General features: G+C 34.3%; 1 protein-coding gene across 1 annotated transcript in view; it reads left to right on the forward strand.

The window, feature by feature from the left end:
• Window positions 1–19,824, forward strand: part of PXDN (peroxidasin) — an 81,780-nt gene that overhangs the window by 13,836 nt on the left and 48,120 nt on the right. The window contains exons 2-3 of the mRNA XM_005153329.3: window positions 14,507–14,578; window positions 15,301–15,372. Coding sequence (XP_005153386.3) covers window positions 14,507–14,578; window positions 15,301–15,372 — 144 coding nt within the window. The remainder of the gene's footprint in view (window positions 1–14,506; window positions 14,579–15,300; window positions 15,373–19,824) is intronic.

Raw genomic sequence — 19,824 nt, forward strand, 5'->3', positions numbered from 1 at the left:
GTTAATAATATCTGTGGGAAAGAATTTTTTCGCTAGCTTTTAAGCAGTCCTCTTAGTCAAGCAGAGTACTAATAATTTGTACATTTCCAAGATATGTAAATATATGTTTTTTTGGGTGGTAAGGACATTCTAAGAATCTATTATTTAAAGATGAAATGTAATTAGTAGATCTATCTGCCTATGAAACTAAGATTTTGGTTTTTTTATTTTTGGCTGCAAATAAACTTATTCTTTTAGAGGTGACTTAAAAGAAAAGGTGTATAAAAGAAATTAAAAGAAAAAGTGTATATTAAAAGAAAATAGTGAGTCTAATGTATTTTAGTAGCTGGTCTATTTAGTTTCTCAATGCTAGTATGTACCTACTTGTTTTGTTCGAGTTTTCTGTTGCCAAATAGAGATTGTATCTCTTGGCAGTTAAAAAAAAACAACCCAGAAACACCCTGTGAGTGGTACTTAAGTTTGTTTTGGCTGCTGGGTGCCAGCAATAGTTGCTTATTCATCTTCACAGTCAGTTAGCACAGTTAGCTGAATAGTAAGCATTGGGAAAACATTTGGTTTCACTCTGAATCATTTCCCTGATTTTGTGGCCTGTGATGTCTGTGGTCACTCATGTTAGCCCTGTTGAAGAGGTGGCCTGGCATGCTGCAGGAGGGAGGAACTGTTTCCTGAGGGAACCTGTTAAAACTGCCTTGGGGCCTCACTGAACTAAGCTTGCTGTCAGGGAAAACCGTAAAAATAAGCCAAATATGTGATACAACTTGAAGGGCCAGGTTCAATGCACACAAAGGACTGTAAATGCCCCTGAGCCCTCCTTGCAGAAGTCCCCTGCTAATTTCCCTCCTTGCTGGGGAAGTGAGAGCCACCTATCCTCACTCCATGCTTCCCTGAGCCTGCTGCTCCAGCCTGGCAGCCAAAGTGAATGTCTTACACTGGAAATGTTTACAGTTTTAGCTTCCACAACTGTTTTTTAGTTAGCCTCCCATCTATTGAGTTGCCAGACTAGGTATTTATTATGTGATATGAGATGATAATGATATGATTTTCCTAAAAGCATGTTTGTATATAATTTAGTCTTTAAAAGATATTTCTAGTATTTTCTTTTCATTCTCCTTTGGTAACACTCATCAAATGTTTTAACTTTCCTCCCTTGATTTTTTGCATATGCATATGGCTGAAAGCAATTTCTGTCCTGTCTGATCACTAAGAAATACCCCTTGAGAGTCCACTTTGGCTATGATATGTTATGGCAAGCATGTGAAGTTGCTCCCTATGTAGCCCAGATGGTATTTATATGGCCTGAGTGATAGTTTGATAGAGGGTGAAACCAGGATGCAGGTCGAAATGCGTTCAAAGTGGAAAAAATTAGATTGATTTGAGACTTCGAAAATGGCATTAAACTGTGGAGGCTGAAGTAATACAGAATTGTCTTTGCTTATACTCAGAAATGAACTTTTTGGCCTTAGGAACAATATGTGTGTAAAAACTTCCATCTAAAAGTGTTTTATGCTTTTTTTTCTGCTATTTTTTGGTACTTTGCTAACATGAAATAATTACATACATATCAAAAAGTGCTTTCTAATGAATTATTGACTTACTACTGCCAATATGAGAACTACTAGGAAGATGGTACATGACTTAAAGTAAAATAGATATGATCTCCTGAGGCCACTGGAGTTTAAAATAACACAGACAAGACTGGTAACATGGAAATTTCAGACACATCTATATTTTGCAGCACTCCAATTTTCCAAGTTTTCTTAATCTGGTCAATCCAGGTCTAATTTTGGCAGTGAAAAGAGAATAGAAATGCGCAGGGAAAGAGTCATAGAATTGAAGCTATAGGCATATCATTTAATTCAGTTCTACTTTTGCAACATGAGGTAAAGTGAGATGGGTGCTGATTGATCCAAGTTATGGAATATAATAAAAATTTTGAAAGCATAATATTTATTATTAATCTTTTATTTACTCTCAGTAAATAATAAGTACTCAATACTAAAGTAGTAATAATTAATAAATACTCAGTAAGGTAACCTGTTCCCCAGTGACTAGAAAGTAGGAGTTGGAAATGAGTAGTAGCTCTAAAATTGCTTTAATTGTTTTTTTTTTCTTGTAATTTTGATATTGTTGTTAGGATGTACATAGCAAGAAGGAAGAGGAAGGAACAATCTCTGTTCCCAGAGGTTCCCTCCCTGAAAGTAATTTAGTTGAGAAATGTCGTGGTTTAAAACCCCACCTCAGTCTCCCGCAGTACCACACACTCCACTGAACACACTGCTGAACCCATGACAGGTACTTTTAAGACTGAATGTCTTCTTCTAGTAGATGCTTCCATTGCTTTCTCCCAAGAAACAGGAATGCACAGATGCCTGTGCCCAGGACATCTGCACTGATGAGGAATGAGGAGATAAGTACCAGAGGAGTTCTAATGCAGCACTGTCACTCCCAGTTCTTCTGAGTTGGCTTTGCCAGGAGCAGGAGGAGCTGGAGGCAGAGCAAGAAAATATCTAACTTAAATGCTCTGGCAGCCTGATATTAACCTCAGGAAGCAAAAATACAATTCCCATAGCTGCAGCTTTTTCAGTGAGGTGACCTGGGATTTTCCATGAAGTGGAAGGAAGAGCTGTCGCTTTGGATATAACCGGGAAGCTGGTCTGCATCCAAGTGTTAGAGTACCTGGATTTTTGTTTTTACTCTTAAAAGCCAGTAGTGCTTTTCATATTAATAGGTGAATGTCCTTGACATTCTATAAGAACAAGTATCTGGATAAATTCTAAACCCACCTCTGAGTCTGAATCTAATGACAATTGCTGTATTGGAAATAGCTGGATAGTAGGTAATGGTTGGAAATACATTCTGATAAAATCTGCTTAGTAGAAAGGGAAGATTGATGCATAGATTTACAATTAATAAAGGCTTTTGAGTCAAATTTATATGTTATTTTTAGATGTAGTAATTCCTTCAAATTTCCACATCCTTTGGCTTGATGTTGATCTTGTATTGCAAAGCTTCTTTTTGAATTGAAAGAGACAAAATGGGCATTCTTCATTAAGGTCATTGGCATTGCAGATGCTGGGTATTATTTATTACTATAATAAATATGATGCAAATTAATATGCAATGGATTGGTGAGGCTGCCTGCCCTTCAGAAAGAAAAGCCCCCAAAACTGCATTGGTGGGGAAATAATGCTTTCATACTAGGATAGTTTACCTGCACAGTTTGTTACTTCTTTCACAACTGTCACTCGCATCCCTGTTTTCAGGTGTAGGATCTTCTGTAGAGTTCATTATCCTCAGCTCTCCACTGATACTTGTCCACGGCTGGTGGGTATGCAGCTGGGTACTCCTGTAAGGGAGGGGCTGCTGTGTCAGAGCTAGAAGGAGGCTTAAGAAGCAATCTAACCTCTGGCACTCACTCTGGTAAAATGCAAGTGACTCTTTTATATCAGTGTGGATTTTTTTTTATGAATATGCAAACTCATTTACTTGCATTACACCTGCATCTGTTTTTCTGACAGTAAAGAATGAAAGAACTAATCTGCCATGGAATAAACTGGGAAAAATGACAATGAATTGTGAATATATTTTCCTGCCTGCCTTCCTATTTGAAGTTTTAGTACTTAATTTGTTCATTTCTAAATCTTTAAGAACTGCTGAAAAAAAAAAGAAGTATGAATTTCAGTACTTTACTCCTCTGCACCTGTTTTAAGAAGAATGGTCAATGCTGCACCTCACTTATAGCTGTTTACTTCTAGTCAGCAGAGACTGAAGATAAACACACTGACCCTGGAAGCACAGTGAGACTATCCAATTTTTAACAGCAAATATAGTTAACTACTAGAATGAATAGCAAGTTGTTAGGTTGTGCTTGATTCATGGTCTTTTTGAATCACAGTTTTATATTTTTCTCAAAGGAATCATTCAGCTCTGACAGCAATAATTGCCTTAAGACAGGAACTTCTCTACTGTTATGTGACGTCTTGTGTGGGAGGTCAGGGGATGATAATGTTTCTTTCTGGCTTTCGGTTCTTTCTTATGAGAATATCAATGTTTCATGGATATAGAGCTTAGATTTAGGCATCCCTGTGAGACAGAGAAGTGCGGAAACAGTATTCATTTTGCAAAATGGTAGATTGTGAAGGGGAAAGACTAATTTATTACTATAACCTAAAACCAGTATTTCTGTGGAGTGTTTCACAGCAGTAATTCACACAACTATTAACTACAAAACTGAATGAAACTGTTACAGCATTTGTTTCAGTGGTTCATGTTACTCCATAAGCTACTCAGCTTCTTTGTTTGGTATCTTTGCTGTTTTTTGTTTTGTGTTTTTTTTTTAATTTTAATTTTAATTGAAATGTACAGTTGAAATAATAAATATTGAAAAGGAAACTGAGAAGAGGTTGCATCTCCACCTGTTGCTAATCCTCTAAAAATATTTTGATGTATCACTAGCTCTTGCCAGTAGACTGTGCCAACCATTAGTTAACTCTTTGGTTGATCCAAGACCTTAACTGTCATGTATCTGTGTTACCACAGCACTCATGTGCAGCTATCATGCCTGCCCTATTTTATTGAGCGTGGCACAAATGCAGGACAAGAAGGCAGCCCATTCCCAAGGATATTTCTGTCAAAAATAATCAGTAATTAATCATATGGCTGTAATGTCAACAACCTTCTCATTATTTGGTTTTAGAAATACATCCCCCTGGAAGGAATGAAGACAGATTTTGCCTTTCCTTGTGATGACTTCAGACTGCAGAAATAGCATTACACCTCTTTGAATTCTACCCATACTGTTACGAGGGGAGGTTTCTTTTTTTTTGTGTTTTGGTTTTGTCATTGACGTTTTTTGTTTGGTTTGGTTTGTTTTTTTTTTTTTTTTTTTAAGACAGCATGAGAATTAGAAACAATTATAACATGAAATTTCTGATTGCAAAATGCAGTATTTAGTGAATGGATTTTGGAAGCTCTAAGGCTGGATGAGACAAAGAGCCATAATCATGCCAGAGTAAAATTTCCATGTATAAGTCTTGACAATTAAGCCTGCATGCTGAAAACTTTGAATGAGCAAATCCCACTTGAGTCCTATTAATGGTACTGCATAGCTGGTTGGAAAAATTGGCAACAAGGGCAGCAGAGGGATCTACAGACTTAGGAAGACAATACTGTATTGCTTTCATTGAGTTCACATTTAAATGTTTTCCTTTCAACTCTAATGGCAAAATAATTGTTAATTAAAACAAATCCTTAGCTCTTGGAGAAGGCTAAACTATAAGCTCTCCATTCATCAAAGCTGTACCTGATAAATATATTTTTAAAGACTTCCAAACTAGCATTCTCTTTCAGTGAATCTTACATATTTGTGCAAATCAGGCATCATTTTTATTAGATAATTGATAGGTCATCCAGATTCAATTCTTCATATTTTTATAAGCATGGGTTTATGATCAACATGAGTACTGCCAAATGTCCTGCATCCTGTTCTACAGATTTCAATATTTTTTCTGATCCTACCATTTACTTTTTTACTAAAATTATGGTATACTAAATATTATTGGCTATGATACCCATTCACTAGGCAAGAATTATATTTTCATTTCCCATCTAAAAATGCGGTCAGTTTATTTTATGTGCTGAGGCTAATGTACACATAATAAAACATTTCTCAATGTAAATTAGAGAAAAATCACATATTATATCTAGTCATCTAGACTGGGGAAGGATTAATCCAAAACATGAATTGCCAAGAAAAAGGAGAACAATATAATTTTGTTTATAAAAGAATCACTAGGGCTAAATTTTAAAACCAGGGGGAAAAAAATATCTTGGTTCCTCTGGTATTCTAGAAAATGTTATGCTGCTAGCAGTGAGGGTCACTATAAGTAGTGCTACAGCTGAAAGTGGGGTTTGGTTTTATTTTTTTAAAGTGGTGGCTTTCTCTTTGTTTGTTCAACAAAGTGACACATTTTTTTACAGGGCAGTAGTTAAAGCAGCATTAAAGTGCCATTGACATCATCCAGTTACTGCACTGACTTGATTATATAACCTCTTTTGTGCAATTTTCATGCTCTGCTCTGTTTGAATGTTTTTACTATGCTGATGGCTGTTTTTCATTTCCTGCTGGGATGACCTTGAATAAAAAAAGAGTAAGAGTAAAGTAGACATAAGCAATGTAGTCTTGCTGGCATTTGCAGATCTTTTGTTCTGTGTTGAGAAACATAGTAGTTTGGCATTTATGGTATAGGTTATTTCTGCTGGTTAGTAATTAATCTTCAACAGAAAAAAATGTTTTTCTCTAATTTTGTTCTTTTGAATTTGCCAATGATGATTCCTACCTTATTAAAGTGTCTAAAGAGAGCTAAACAAGTGATAAATGCAGTTGTGCTTTAGCTTAGATTATTAATTTAAACTATTCAGTCTAATAGATCTACAAATCTAATAATTCTCTGTTAAATTGCTCCCTCTTTTTAAGGAAAAATGAGGTTAACTAGTTTGCACTTTTTTCCAGATTCAATATATATCACACAGCTGAAGGAATTGTTATTTTTCTGGTTGGTTGCTTCTTGATGCCAATCAGCATTTCATTATTAGCCTTACCGGTGAATGAGATGAGTAAGAGTGCATTGTCTTTCACATATGCATCTAGACTTTTTATATCTCTCAGTATGAGAAAGTTGTAAAAATGAGAAATCCATCCTTTGAAAGTAGTTTGCATTATTCCTGCCGGTTCTTACCAAACCAAAGCCACCTCCTTTAATGTCAAAGTAATAAAGATCACATTATCATACAGTTTACAATCACATACAGATGAAAAGTTAAGCTTTAAATAGTTTTCACTGAACCTTTTGAAAGTGTCTATTGTTGAGGCAGGGGGTTGGGCAGAGGGCTTGCTCTTTTATGATACACACTTCGTATTTGAGAACCTTTAAATTTTGAAGATACTTAAGACAGTAGTATCCTTTCAGGTATTTCCATTTTGCTGCTGTGATGATTTTGCTTATCTGAGGAAATATCTCTGAATTTAAGTTTATGTCCTAAATCAATGCTGAAGTACTGGTTAACCCTTGAAGCAAGTTAATGAGATACTTCACTGTTAGTAAAAATCAAGATGTCATCTCACTGGTAAATGCTTCAGTATTTTTCTTTTTAACAAATATATAATAGAAGCCAGTAATGTGTTGACATCATGTTTCAAACATCAGTGTAATATACTATTATGCTGATTTCATTCACATTGCCTTTTTCTTGTCCATTGCTAAAAGATACACAAATATTTTTGATGTAAAACATAAAATAAATGCTTTCAATATTATAGGCTAATACAAATGCAGATCTTATAAACTTGAGTTTAAATACATTGTTCTAGTTTACCAGTAGCAAATCTGATGCTTTGGCTTTACTCAGTCTTGATCAATACTGTATTTGGAGAAACATGGAATTCCTTTTTTTGGAATTAGTTTTGTTTGTTTTGCTTAGTCTGATTTTCATGTAGTGTTCCTTAGCATGTACATATCAATGTGATTTATAATCTATTACATCTGAGAGTGGTACTCTGGAAAATAGTCCTTCACAGCAAATTTAAAAAGTGTAACTTTGGTGTTTAGATTGTTCTGATGATTGCATCTAACATTATTAATAAAGGAACAGAACATTTTTATTTTTGGGCAAGAATTTTGGATAAATGCTGGGAGATTACCAAATACTTGAAGGGACCTTCTAAAGTTTGGAAACATAGGTGATGTGGAAAACCAGGTCTACACCAAAAGTGTTAAGAAAGACATAGTCTCATGTCACAGTATTATTTGGGATAAGTAGAAGCAATGAATTCTTGGTTACACTAGCCAGTTGTCCCCCTCAGTCTAAACAGTGAAAACAGTAACAAATAAAGGAATTACGTAAGATTTAAACTAAGAGGGAAACAGGAATGATAGCCTATTTTTGCATTGATCTTTATCAAACTCAGGTGGACTATAAACAGAAGATGAAATTACGCATCACTCCTATAATTTCCATTTGCACATAGAGATCTCTTCTCAAGCATTTTTTTTAGTAATAGAACAAAAATTGCTCAAAGCAACCAAAGTTTTCTCCCTTACTTTAAGAATTTGCACATATTATTTGGGTAGTATGTTGGTGATTCTAGCTGGTAAAGCTGGAAACTATTTCCTCATGTTGCATTTTGTCAATCTGATTTTTATACCCCAGCAAATGAGCCTTCAGTTTTACTTTTTATTTAATTTCCAGCCAGTTGCAGGAAGATGGCAGATAGGTAACCAAAATTCTGACTGTTTTCAGCTGTCTTTGCTGTTAGGAATATTTTTATTTAAAGTTAATATCCTGAAAATTTTTATATTCAGATTTAAGTGCACTAGAATAAATTCATGGAAGACTGTGCATGATAAAAATCTTGCCTAACCTTTAAAAATGATAAGAATACTTGTAGTGATGGTACTAGATTTGAAATCTCTGTAACCGTAACATTTCTGTCAGATAGAGTGTCACATAAAATTCTTCACTAATGCCCTGGTGGTGTGCTTTACATATGTACATTATGTCACAAGATGAATGTTTTAAATTTAAATCATCACATTATACAGTGTTTCTATATCCATGTTAGTATTGGCGAATTTTATGTGTATATGTAGAAAAACATGTCTATGAATGAAGCAGTAGCATAACATTTTTTTGTTTTCCTTTTTTATTAGATTTTAATATAACATTTTTATGTCATGATCATTTTTTTCTGACATAAATTAAAATTCAAAAATAGAAAGCCATTTCTTATATACTCTTTCTATAACAATTAAGGTATCTCAGGGAAATCATACAAAACGTAGTAAGTGGCAAGGTACCTTGTCAGCAGGCAGAGATGAGAAGGACATGCCAGGGGTGGAACAAGCAGAGGAGAAGCCCTGATGTCCTCCTTCCTGTTGCTGCTCCAGCAATTCTTCATAAAGAATTTGCCCATTTGCCCTGGTTAGGACAACACCTTTTGTGTTAGCTGCTGATTAGTGAATGCTTATTACTTAGCATCAAATAGATTATCATCAAGGGGGTGATGATTTGGGTGACTTGTTATGGTGTTGAGCAACTTGATCCATAGGCTGATACTTTGTGAGATGCATGTCAGGAGCACACAAATAGGCAGCCATACTCTAAATCAGTTTGATATAGAACAGTTTGTGATTTTTCTTGGTTTGATACAGCTAAGAATCTTTAAAAGTCAAACATATGCAAGAAGGAATCTAAATTAAGATTATTAAAGTACACCAAGTCTAATCTTTTATAAAAATGATGAAATATGAAACCTTAGCTTTCCTCAATATGTTAGAAAACAAAGGAATAAAGGAAAATTGTACTTTATGTATTTTTTTTAATGAAACCCCTCTGTTTTAATTTCAGTGCGTGGTTTGTTATGAGCAAGTAACTTCTCTAAAAGGGATTCCTATATTTCAAATACGGCTATAGCACTTTTTTAATTGACTTTTCTTGTAAGTAGCTGATGCTTAAGGTTTGTGAATTTGAAAGCTGTATTGTTTGCTGTGTATCCTGTGTGATTTTCATATTCCAAATATTCATTGCCTTTTGGCATGTATTTATTTTATAAACTATTATTTTGTAGACTTGCAGTGAATTTACACCCCAAACGTTGCCATGCCCAATCAGGATGTGTTAACAGAGAACCCACAGTTTTCATTACTGCACACTGTCAGTGCAAGCTTTAAACATAAGGCATTCTGGAGTGCTTGAAGGTGACCTGGGAGCATTAGATTGTATGGGACAATAGAAGATGCATAAATGTTTTATATTATTTACATATTTAGAAGTTTTCACTGTGTTTAGCTAGATAAAAGTATTGTTACAGGTTAATTTTCAATTCTGAATTGAAAGCAGTTTACTGTTGTTAAGCATAGGTAGTCTTAAGGGGGGGAACAAATGGATGCAGTTAGCTCAAATAACTAATTTGTAAGTAACAAAATTAATTTTCATCGAGACAAAAAGTGTCTGCAGTAGTTTTTGTTTGCTTTGTCTCAGAAAGGGAAACGTACAAGTATTGGTTTTATTTATATGCCATGAATTTAGATCGTAAAGATTTTCATAAAGTCTTGTTCACATAATGGTGCATAGAAAGCCTGCTAACCAACTGTGTATGTGCACCCCTGTTGCTGCGTCCTGCTTGGCACAATTCCTGACCCACAGCTGAACACAGTGCTGTGGGACCCCAATCGTTCCCAGGCACTGGAATGCAACTCTCAGGGGCATCCAATCGCTAAATTTTCAGCGTGCTCCCTGGCACGTTCTTGGCCCACGCAGCCTCGCGCTCTGCTGAACATTTCCTGGTCACACTCCATGAATTAGCATGGAGCAGATGACTGACATGGGGCCAGGAAAGCAATCCTGACAGTATTCAGTTTACTTGGCATTGCTGACATATTGCTCTGTGTTACTCATGGGAGATGTAATGCTTCAAAGTGATGGGCTTAGCTTCTGTGGAAGTCTGGCTGAGGTATTTTTGCAATTTAAATTGTTAAGTTGTGGAGGGTGGTAAGAAGGAGGAAAGTGGTAACCATTTAGGGTGTTTTTGTTTGTGAACTGACAGACAAGTTTTAGGGCTTTATGTAGAAGGGAACATTAATTTTTGTTGTTATGAGTCTTCATGTGGGCTATGTTCGAGAATGGGACCTGAGATATCAGTGTTAGAAAATGTTCTGGGACGACAGATTTTCCCCAAAGAAAGATGCTTACAGGACCGCAAGCTGAAAGAATTCAATACAAGAAAGCATTAGTAGCATACTATTCCCTAAAAGTATTCTTATATAGTCTAGGTATAATTTTAAGGAGTAAATATTTTCACTGTGAAATAAATAATAAAGGAGCCAATCCGAGTGTGGAGGTAGGTGTACTAGTTTTTTATTTGAAAAGCTGGATGCATAACATTTAGGTTTGGATCATTACACAAAAGTCATTAGAGTACTCTGAAATCCCATGCCATCATCATAGATGTTTGCATAATTTTCATTGGTTGCTTCATTTATTGTTTAGAGATTAGGGAAGGTAAAAATGACAGCAGCTGGGTGGACTCCCTTGGTCTGCCATTTTAACCTTTTGGTACCCCTTGGCCGGTCAGTGGAAGTCAGGCTTGCTGAGCCCTGAAGCATAGCTTACAGCTAGGGTGCAGTCAGTTTGTAAGAGCAGAATGAGGAACAAAAAGGTGAGAGAGAAATGACTGGACAGGGAACAGTTGTTTTTGGGGTTTTTTTGTTTTTTTTTTTTTGGTAAAAAGTCATGTGGTGGCATGGTTGAGCAAGAACTAGTCTGGGAAAAAAAGGACAATAAACCTCAGCATGCTGATTATCCACACATTATTTTAGCAACACAAATGCCTTTGAAGATCTCCATCATAATAGCCTGTTTGAGCTACCCTTACTCATTTTTCAGTCTACCACAGTCCTCATTCCTGCCATTCACTCTCTGAGGAGATGTTTCCCAGTGCACCCGGTGCTGTTATGCTTTTGCTCTGAGCTTTTCTTCTATCCCCTTAAAATTTAGTCAGTTCTCTTAAGCTGGACACATGGACTCTACCATGGGAGGATGACATTTGAAGCCTGAGAAATGGTGCTTCAGTTTAGCACGGAATATACTTCTTTTTTTTTTTTTTTTTTTTCTTCATAGAATTGTATGGCAGTGGTGACTGATGGTTTCAATTTTTTGTTTGGTTTTATTGTGGTCACCTACTGAAACCTGAATTGGCTTTGAAAGAACTGATGTTTATGGACTTGGTTTATGGAGATTTGCTATAAACAATATTTCTCTAGTTTATATAAATTACTTGTATCAAAACCCTCAATATATGCAGTATATTTCTGTGACATACTATGCTGTTATAAAAGGAAAGTAAGACAGTTTGACAGAATTTCTTCTTCAGACAGTGGTTATGACCTAACAACTTTCATCTTCTGTGTACAAGAAATATCTCATGAAGTATAATTCTATTAGTTTAGAGAACAAGAAAGTTGTGTTCTTTATTTTGAGAAGCATTTGTGATCTGATTCACTTTTTATTTTGGGGGATTTTGTGTTAAAAAATTAATGAAAAATCTTCAAGTTAGCACTTAGAAGTTTTCCTTTTTTTGATGAAAGAGCTCCCCTTTAAAGGAGTGTACCAAAATCATACATTTTAGTAAGATTAACATTTAACTTAACTGTAGTACTAACTTTAAAAAAAACATAGACTTAATCTTCATAAAAAGATTATTGTTGACATCACAGCGTTCTGTGACACATTTTACTTACAGATATGGAATGTGCTGAGCTCTAGAGAAAATTTGGGTCCCATGTTTTATTATGGCTCTATTTTTTAGTACTTTTATGCAGAGTAAATATGAATGGATAGAGTGTCAAACACGATCTATTATTAATCTTGACAACTTCATATGAGAAAGGCAATAATGAAAGAGTTGGTATAAGTTATCACTATATGCAGTGATAGTAAAATAAGTTATTTGATTGCTGTTGCTAATCCCTAGTTATCCTATTGGTTTACTGCAGAATGGATTTGACACATCAAAAGCTCATTTTGATGCTGACTCAGAGGCCTGGCTTCTCCATTGCATTTATCCAAGTTATGTATTTATTTGTCAGCTTCAGTTCACTGTAAGGAATAGACATGCCTTTCATATGGGCAAATGTAGAGTCTTTTACATCTAAAAAGACATTCTGCATTCTCTCTATACCTAATTTGGGCAATGTTAAACTGTAAAAACAAGCAACCAACAAACGGAAAAAAAAACCCCAAACAATTTGAGAAGTCCCATGCTGTTTAGGAGCTAATTATTGCTAGTTGTAATGCTATTTTGAGGCTTTTAAAAAATACTCTAGTTTGCAGTTTTGGTTATTTTAATAAAAAAATAAAATGCTTCCTTGAAAAACAATAAGCCTCCAGTAAAACAAAAAGCTCCCAATAAAATGGAATGTCGTGTCTGGTGATGCTTACAGTGGGATCTGTTTAGAAAATCTCATCACCTGAGATTCAGTATCTCATAGGCAGCATCTCTTTCTCACCAGGGACATGTGTGTTTCCTATGTTATAAGTATTTCTCATGAGTGATGAGCAAAATATAACACTGTTTAGCTCTAATTAAGGAAGGTGCTTTTGTAAATAACAAATTCAAGCTATGACAATTTGTTGTTCTAAATCTGGAAATACTCGGTTCAGGTGGTAGTTGAGTTAGGGGGCTGTCCTGCATGCCTACAGACAGTTTAGCTGCACATTTAAATAAGGGATAGCAGTTTTACTCCCATTACTGATCAAATATTTTGGTGGAGTGTAATACAAACACATGTCTAATCCTTTCCTTACAATGAACAGTAGGCCACATCCTAAACCACTTATGTAGAGAAGTCTTTCTCAGGCCATTATTCCAGAGCTGAATAAGCCCTGGTGGACTGATTCAAGAGGAAGGATGTTTAAGTGTGCTTTTTGAAAAAGACTTCAGGCAACAATACCCCCATTATATACAACCTTGGACAGTGGGGTTATATGGGGTTAGTATGCAGCTGACTTTTTGTCTGCTTTTCTGTATTTCGTTTGATTAAGTACCAAGTTCCAGAGAGAGTTATTAGCTGTTATTTATGTTTTAATTAGGACAGGGTTTGGGGTAAAGATTGAAATTATGAAACGATTATGTCCCACTTTTTGAAAGCAGTTGGTTAAGTGTGTGTTCTAGGAAGGACAGTGCACTGTGTGATCACAGTCTTTCAGATTATACTTTCTGTTTGCTTCACTTTTGTTTGCTTTCCAGAGACTAAGGTCCCTGCTCTCAGTGCACTACCTCACTTGATAAATCAGTTTACTTCTTCTTGGAGAAGTTGTCATTAAGCTATAGATCTAACAGGAAACTGATGATGGTAAAACCATATAAAAATCCTAAGAGAAAGTAAAATTGAATAGGAAAATAAATAGCTGTGGGCAGCTGGATTTACAGGTTTTAAAAGTAGGACAACATAAAGCACTTAAGCCTCAAGCCAAAAGAGTGGAGTAACCTAAAAGTCTTGAAAGCTGTCTCTTTTATTTTTTTCCTGAGCTTTTTCACTGATGCAAATTTTTCTGTATCTGTTTATTTAAAAACATTTTTATTTACTGTATTATTTACAATCAGCTTTTAAAATGTGGAGAAAATTCAATTTAGTGAAATACAATTCAACATCCCATTGCAAGTTGTGTCACTACGGAAGAGAGCATCCTTCCTGACCACATGTTCAACTTAGATACAGCCTACAACATTGACTGCTGAGGACAGATTTGGTCAATCCTCTGCTTAAACTTGTTAAATGGTGTTTGAATTGGTTTTGCCTTCTCTTTTGATCAAAAGCTGTGGCTTAAGCATGTAATCTTATCATCATTGTCACAAAATACTTGTGCTTAGTTCAGTTTTTTTTGTATGAAAAAATACACAGATGTTTTAATAACATGATTCTTATTTCTTTATTCATTATTTTTACAGAGACCTAAGATTTAATAGGATTAAAGAAATCCAGCCTGGAGAGTTTAGACGGCTTAAGAACCTGAACACACTGTAAGTTCTTTTTCAACTCTAAGGCCCTTCTCCCCTTTTGATTTAATATGATTATTTTGATAATGTACCAAATTTGCTCACTTATCACAGGTAAGTAGTTTTACAAATTTCATCTGTATTACTTACAGAGCTGATGGAAATAGGGTTTAGGGCCAAAGTATTTGAAAGCAAAACCAGGTATATGTATATTAAAATAAAAAAGGAAATTTTTTACATCCTAATATTTTATTAACATACTTTAATTGGAGGTATGAAAAATATAGACCTTTACTACATTTTTTTTTCCAAATTTTGCCAACTTTGTAATATTGCATAATAAATCATGGAGTTACAACAAAGCTGTTCAGAGGCTCAGATATGCAAATATATTGCGGTTACAATATATTTGGCAAGCTCAAGATCAACTTTCAACTTCATTTCAGATACCTACAAAAAGCCACATTATTTCAGCTTTTAGATTTTTTTCTTTTTTTATTGTCTGATTTTTTCAGCATTTTCTTCTGAAAGGTAGTGAGTGAGCAGCTGTGAAAGCATGTCACTTTTTTGCTTCCAAGAGTTACTGTTAAGGAGGAAAGCATTTTGTTTTGGATATTTTTAAGTTTTCTTTTTACTGCTACCATACTTTTATTACTCTTAATTTTATTACTACTAATACTATTACATTTACCCCCCCCCCCCGTTTCTATATGCAGAAATAAATGTCTGTTTATTTCTTTCTATAGACTTCTAAACAACAATCAAATAAAAAGAATACCTAGTGGGGCATTTGAAGACCTTGAAAATCTGAAATATCTGTAAGTTAAATCAATGTCACTTTTGCATCAATGTGGAAAGTGTTTTTATCTGAGATTGTACTTTAATCTGACTCATTGTATCAGGAGATAAACCATTTTGAAAATCTGTGAAACTAATTTATGGTGTAGGGGCAACTGCGAATCTTTGTTCCTATAAGTGGGTGCTTTCAGATTTCTAATGTAAGACTACGATATCTGTAGGCAGCAGATTTACTAGTTGCTGTTTACTAGGACTTACTAATTACTCTTTACTGTATACAATTTAAAACAGATTTTAAAAAGGAAGATGTTGAAGGTTTAGGAAATCATCTCTTTAAGGGTTTGCTGAAACCTTCATGCAGATACTTATGTTTGTGTTTTAAAAAGTGGTTTAATAGCAGCTAGTCCTAGATTTGTGTCTGCACAAGCATGTAGATTATGTGAGTATTTAACTACTTCTAAATTGTCCACTGAATGCAGTGTAAGTTTGCAAAATTAAAAATAAGTCAAACACAAAATAGAAAATTACCTTCAGAATTTGCCATAAGTTCTATGTCTTCAGGTATCCTGTTGTCCTGGGTTCAACCTCTATATTTTAAGATTAACCCCTCCCATTTTTAGCCAGCATATTGAGTGTATTAAGTAACTAAATAAACAAAAGGCATTAAAAATTTGTCTGTATAAAAGACTAAAACTGAATATTAAGTTGTCATAGGGTCTTAGCTGTAATCTCGGGAATACAGCTTATATAGTGTCATGTAGAAAAGTTTCACTCTGTTCTCTTGGACTATTGATCAGTGTTTGAATGCTGTACAGATAAAAAGAGGGTCACTTTGAGATTTTATTGTTTCGGAAAGATTCCAGAAGCTGAATTTTCCACCTGCTTTTCAAGGATGCAGCCTGATTCACTGTAAGGAAGTAGGAGGAGGAAAATAAAAATCACATAAACCTATGCAGACACATCACCTCCTTTTCCATGCTGTTTGGTTACATTTCATGGTCTCATTTTTTATGTGCATTGTTTTTCAGTAATAACATTTTTTAATCTGTATACAATAGGATGAAAAAGAATATTGATCAGACTACTGCAATAAATTATTAAAGTCCACAATGCTTGTATTTGTTACACGATGTATTTCTATGATGGATCTGGTATCGGAGTATGTGAGATCTGCTAATTCAGGATGGCTAAGCTTCTTTGCATAGTCAGCAACTATGCAAAAATGCCACTTGTTTCTTGTTAGATCTTTGTTTTCATGTGCTTGCCTTTGCCTAGCTGTAGTAAACCTGAGATAAAATTCAGCTGTACACTCAAAAAAAGAGTGAAAAAGATAACTGAACTGTGATTTATTTTCATGTACATGTAGTTATATCTATATTGTGAAGAAGAAAATCATTCCCCTTTCCTCTTGTTCCCTGAAAAATCTTGATATAAAGTTCAATGTGGTAGTGTATTTAACTGCAGAGAGCTCTTTAAAGCCATCTCCTGTTTTGTTAAAATAAGCTTTAAGATTTTGCTATTTCAGTGGCTGTGAGATAAATGTTTAGCTTTAAACTGTACAGCTTAAAGTTATAAAAATGCTGGTATACGGAAGATAATCAATACAGAAGGCTTAAATGTACCAAATAAATTCAGTTCAGTTTGAAGTTTTCCGCTGAGCAAGTACATGCTAACTGTATTCTATGGAACAAAGGGAACAAAACAGACCATTTTTTTTTCCCGATAGGATCAACAGATGTAGAAGTTAGGGGGGAGAGACTGCACAAAAATTAGAAATATTGTTCAGAATTTAATATTATAAAGCCAGATTATTTGGAATAATTGAGGTTTTGTATAGCCTGATCCTATATGGATGTCTGTGGATGCCTAATTTGTATTGTTGTGTTTCATAAAACGAGATAATTGGACCATAACTTTACTTGTGTTCTTACAAGAATTCAAGTGCTAGATCACAGATGGTTCTGAAAATGTATAATTCACCGAGTAATATTAGAAAACCTTCAATTCTCAGTGGCTTTGATTTAGGAAAAGAGAGGTATATATAAGTAGAAAATGTATAGCTATCAGTAAATATTAATGCATATATATAAAATACCTGTAATATATATATCAAGTATTTTACATATGACAGATAAAATATATATAACTAAATGCTATGTAATTTTATGTAAAATATTTAAGTATAAACCATAATACAGTATACTTATTTCTAAAAAAGCTAGTGTCTGAGAGAGATGTCAAGGCCCTTTCCTGTATCTCTGTTGAAGATAATTTTTTGTGCTACCAAACAAAACTTTTTCCCAGTAAGTTTCAAAGAAGCCCTAGAATTTTCAAAAGTTTATTTGTACTATTTCTCTCTTGAAATTGAGCTGAGAATTTTGAGATGTATATGCTTCCAGAATTGTCTGTCTGAAGAAGAAAGTAATGATATTTTCTCTTTTTTGTGTTCATTACAAATATTAAACTTTGTACAAGTTTGTCTTTACATTATAAAAATATGCATGTATGATTTCTGAAGGTTAGTTTTTAAGGAAAATTTGTTACCATGTTCTTTATGTAATTTGTCTTTGAATTTGTACACCAAAAGTTGTAAAAAAGGAAATTTAATTATTCTTGTTTTGCTATGAAACTAGAGAATACCTTTTTCTGCCTTTCTGCCTATTTCATATACCTTAATGGTGGCAATATGGTTCCTTAGTAAGGATCAAAAAAGGTTTTAGCAACTTGGACCCCATCCATAATATAGTTTCCTTCTGAACTTCTGTATGATTTTGGGGGCCTTATGTTCCCCTTTCTGCAAAGTATACGGTAAGCACTCCTTCTAAATTAAACTTTAAAAGCTGTCTTCACAGGAGCAAAATAATTGGTAACATGTTTGTAATTTGTTGCTCCTGATACAAGATGTGTATGTGTATATGATGTGTATAGTGCACTGAGAATATTTAATTGACTTCCTGTGAGTTATTCATTTTACTAACTTAGAGGTGGTAGTGGAGAGTGATAAGAAAAAAAATATATCTCAACCTTATAGTACAGATTAGGCAGATTTGTGAAAACTTGGTAGGATGATTGTTCCTTATCCTGAAAGTGAACATTTCTGTCTCCAAAAGAGAAGATAATTGGGAATTATCATACTACTGTTTTAACATGTAGGATACTAGAAGATTTGGAATCAGCATTGAAAAAAAAAAAAGGATAAGTAAAAAAAAAATAATCAGGAGGAGATGCAAAAAATACAAAATAAACATTAGCGATTAAAAAAGGTTTTTCAGATAAATAGAAGGTTCTTAGTGTTTACAGAGATGTAAATTAGAAGTTAGTGTGAAGACAGTGGAGGAAATAAAAACAGAATCAAAATAACTTGGGTAACAATATTGATACATGTTCACTTATTAAGAAATGGAGAGTAGAGGAATCAGACATGATAACATTGCAATAATCATAAGATAAATGGAAATTAAGACTATGAAGTGTATTGGTTCTGGAAGTACTAAAAGAGAACACACAAGTTTTGTCTCTGGTGAATAAGGTAAGACAGCTTATAGATTTGCAAAAGTACACAGCTGCTGATCTCAAAATGGGATTAGATCACGTTTTCTCCTGTGTCTTCTGCTGCTGTTGCTGTCATGGTCATCTTACTTTGTCCTTTGAATGTCTCCAGTGATTCCGAATCTCATTTCTTTGCAATTCGTGTTGCTAATTCCACCATCTCCTTTATGTTTCTACATGAATCTCTTTCCAATATTTATTTAATTGTCAGGTTTAACTCTGCAATGCCTCATATTGCTATTACTTTTTACCTTTTCTCCACTCCAAACAATGTATCTGAATTTTACTTTCCTTCAATCACATGACTTCTAATATGGTCCTTTAAAAAAATGTAAATATGCTTATTGTGGATCTAGCAAACTTTTAAATTAAAACTACTATTTTCTAATTTTCTTATAACTGGTTACCTATTTGTTTGTTCATTTCCCAAGTATGCCCAGTACCTATGGCCTCTATCAGCCTTGCTTGCATTTCTGAAAATATTATATTTTTTTATACTCTTCTGAAAACAGTTTGTAGCAAATGCGAGAAACTAACTTAATGTTTTATCAGGATATATCTATCCATTGTCGTCTTAATCCACTGTTTATTCATTGCTTGTAAGATTCTAATGATTCACTTCTTTGAGAGTTTGTAATTAAATTAATTGGTAAATGACTTTTTCTTTGAGAGTTTGTAATTAAATTAATTGGTAAATTACTTTTTCCCTAATTATAATCTAAATCTGTTTTCTGCTAAATCTAAATAGTTTTGTGCTAATGTAACTGGGATGAATTTTGAGAATGTTTTTGTTAAGCATTTTTTCAGTATTTAAAAAGTTCTACTTGTTAGGCACAGTGGCATATCAGACATAAATATTTTTTGTGAGTGCTGCTTATTTGTATTTTGTATTCTGACATCTCTCTCTCTTCATTAGGCAGATA

The sequence above is a fragment of the Melopsittacus undulatus genome, chromosome 3 (assembly GCF_012275295.1).
Source record: "Melopsittacus undulatus isolate bMelUnd1 chromosome 3, bMelUnd1.mat.Z, whole genome shotgun sequence".
In the NCBI taxonomy this organism is placed as follows: domain Eukaryota; kingdom Metazoa; phylum Chordata; class Aves; order Psittaciformes; family Psittaculidae; genus Melopsittacus; species Melopsittacus undulatus.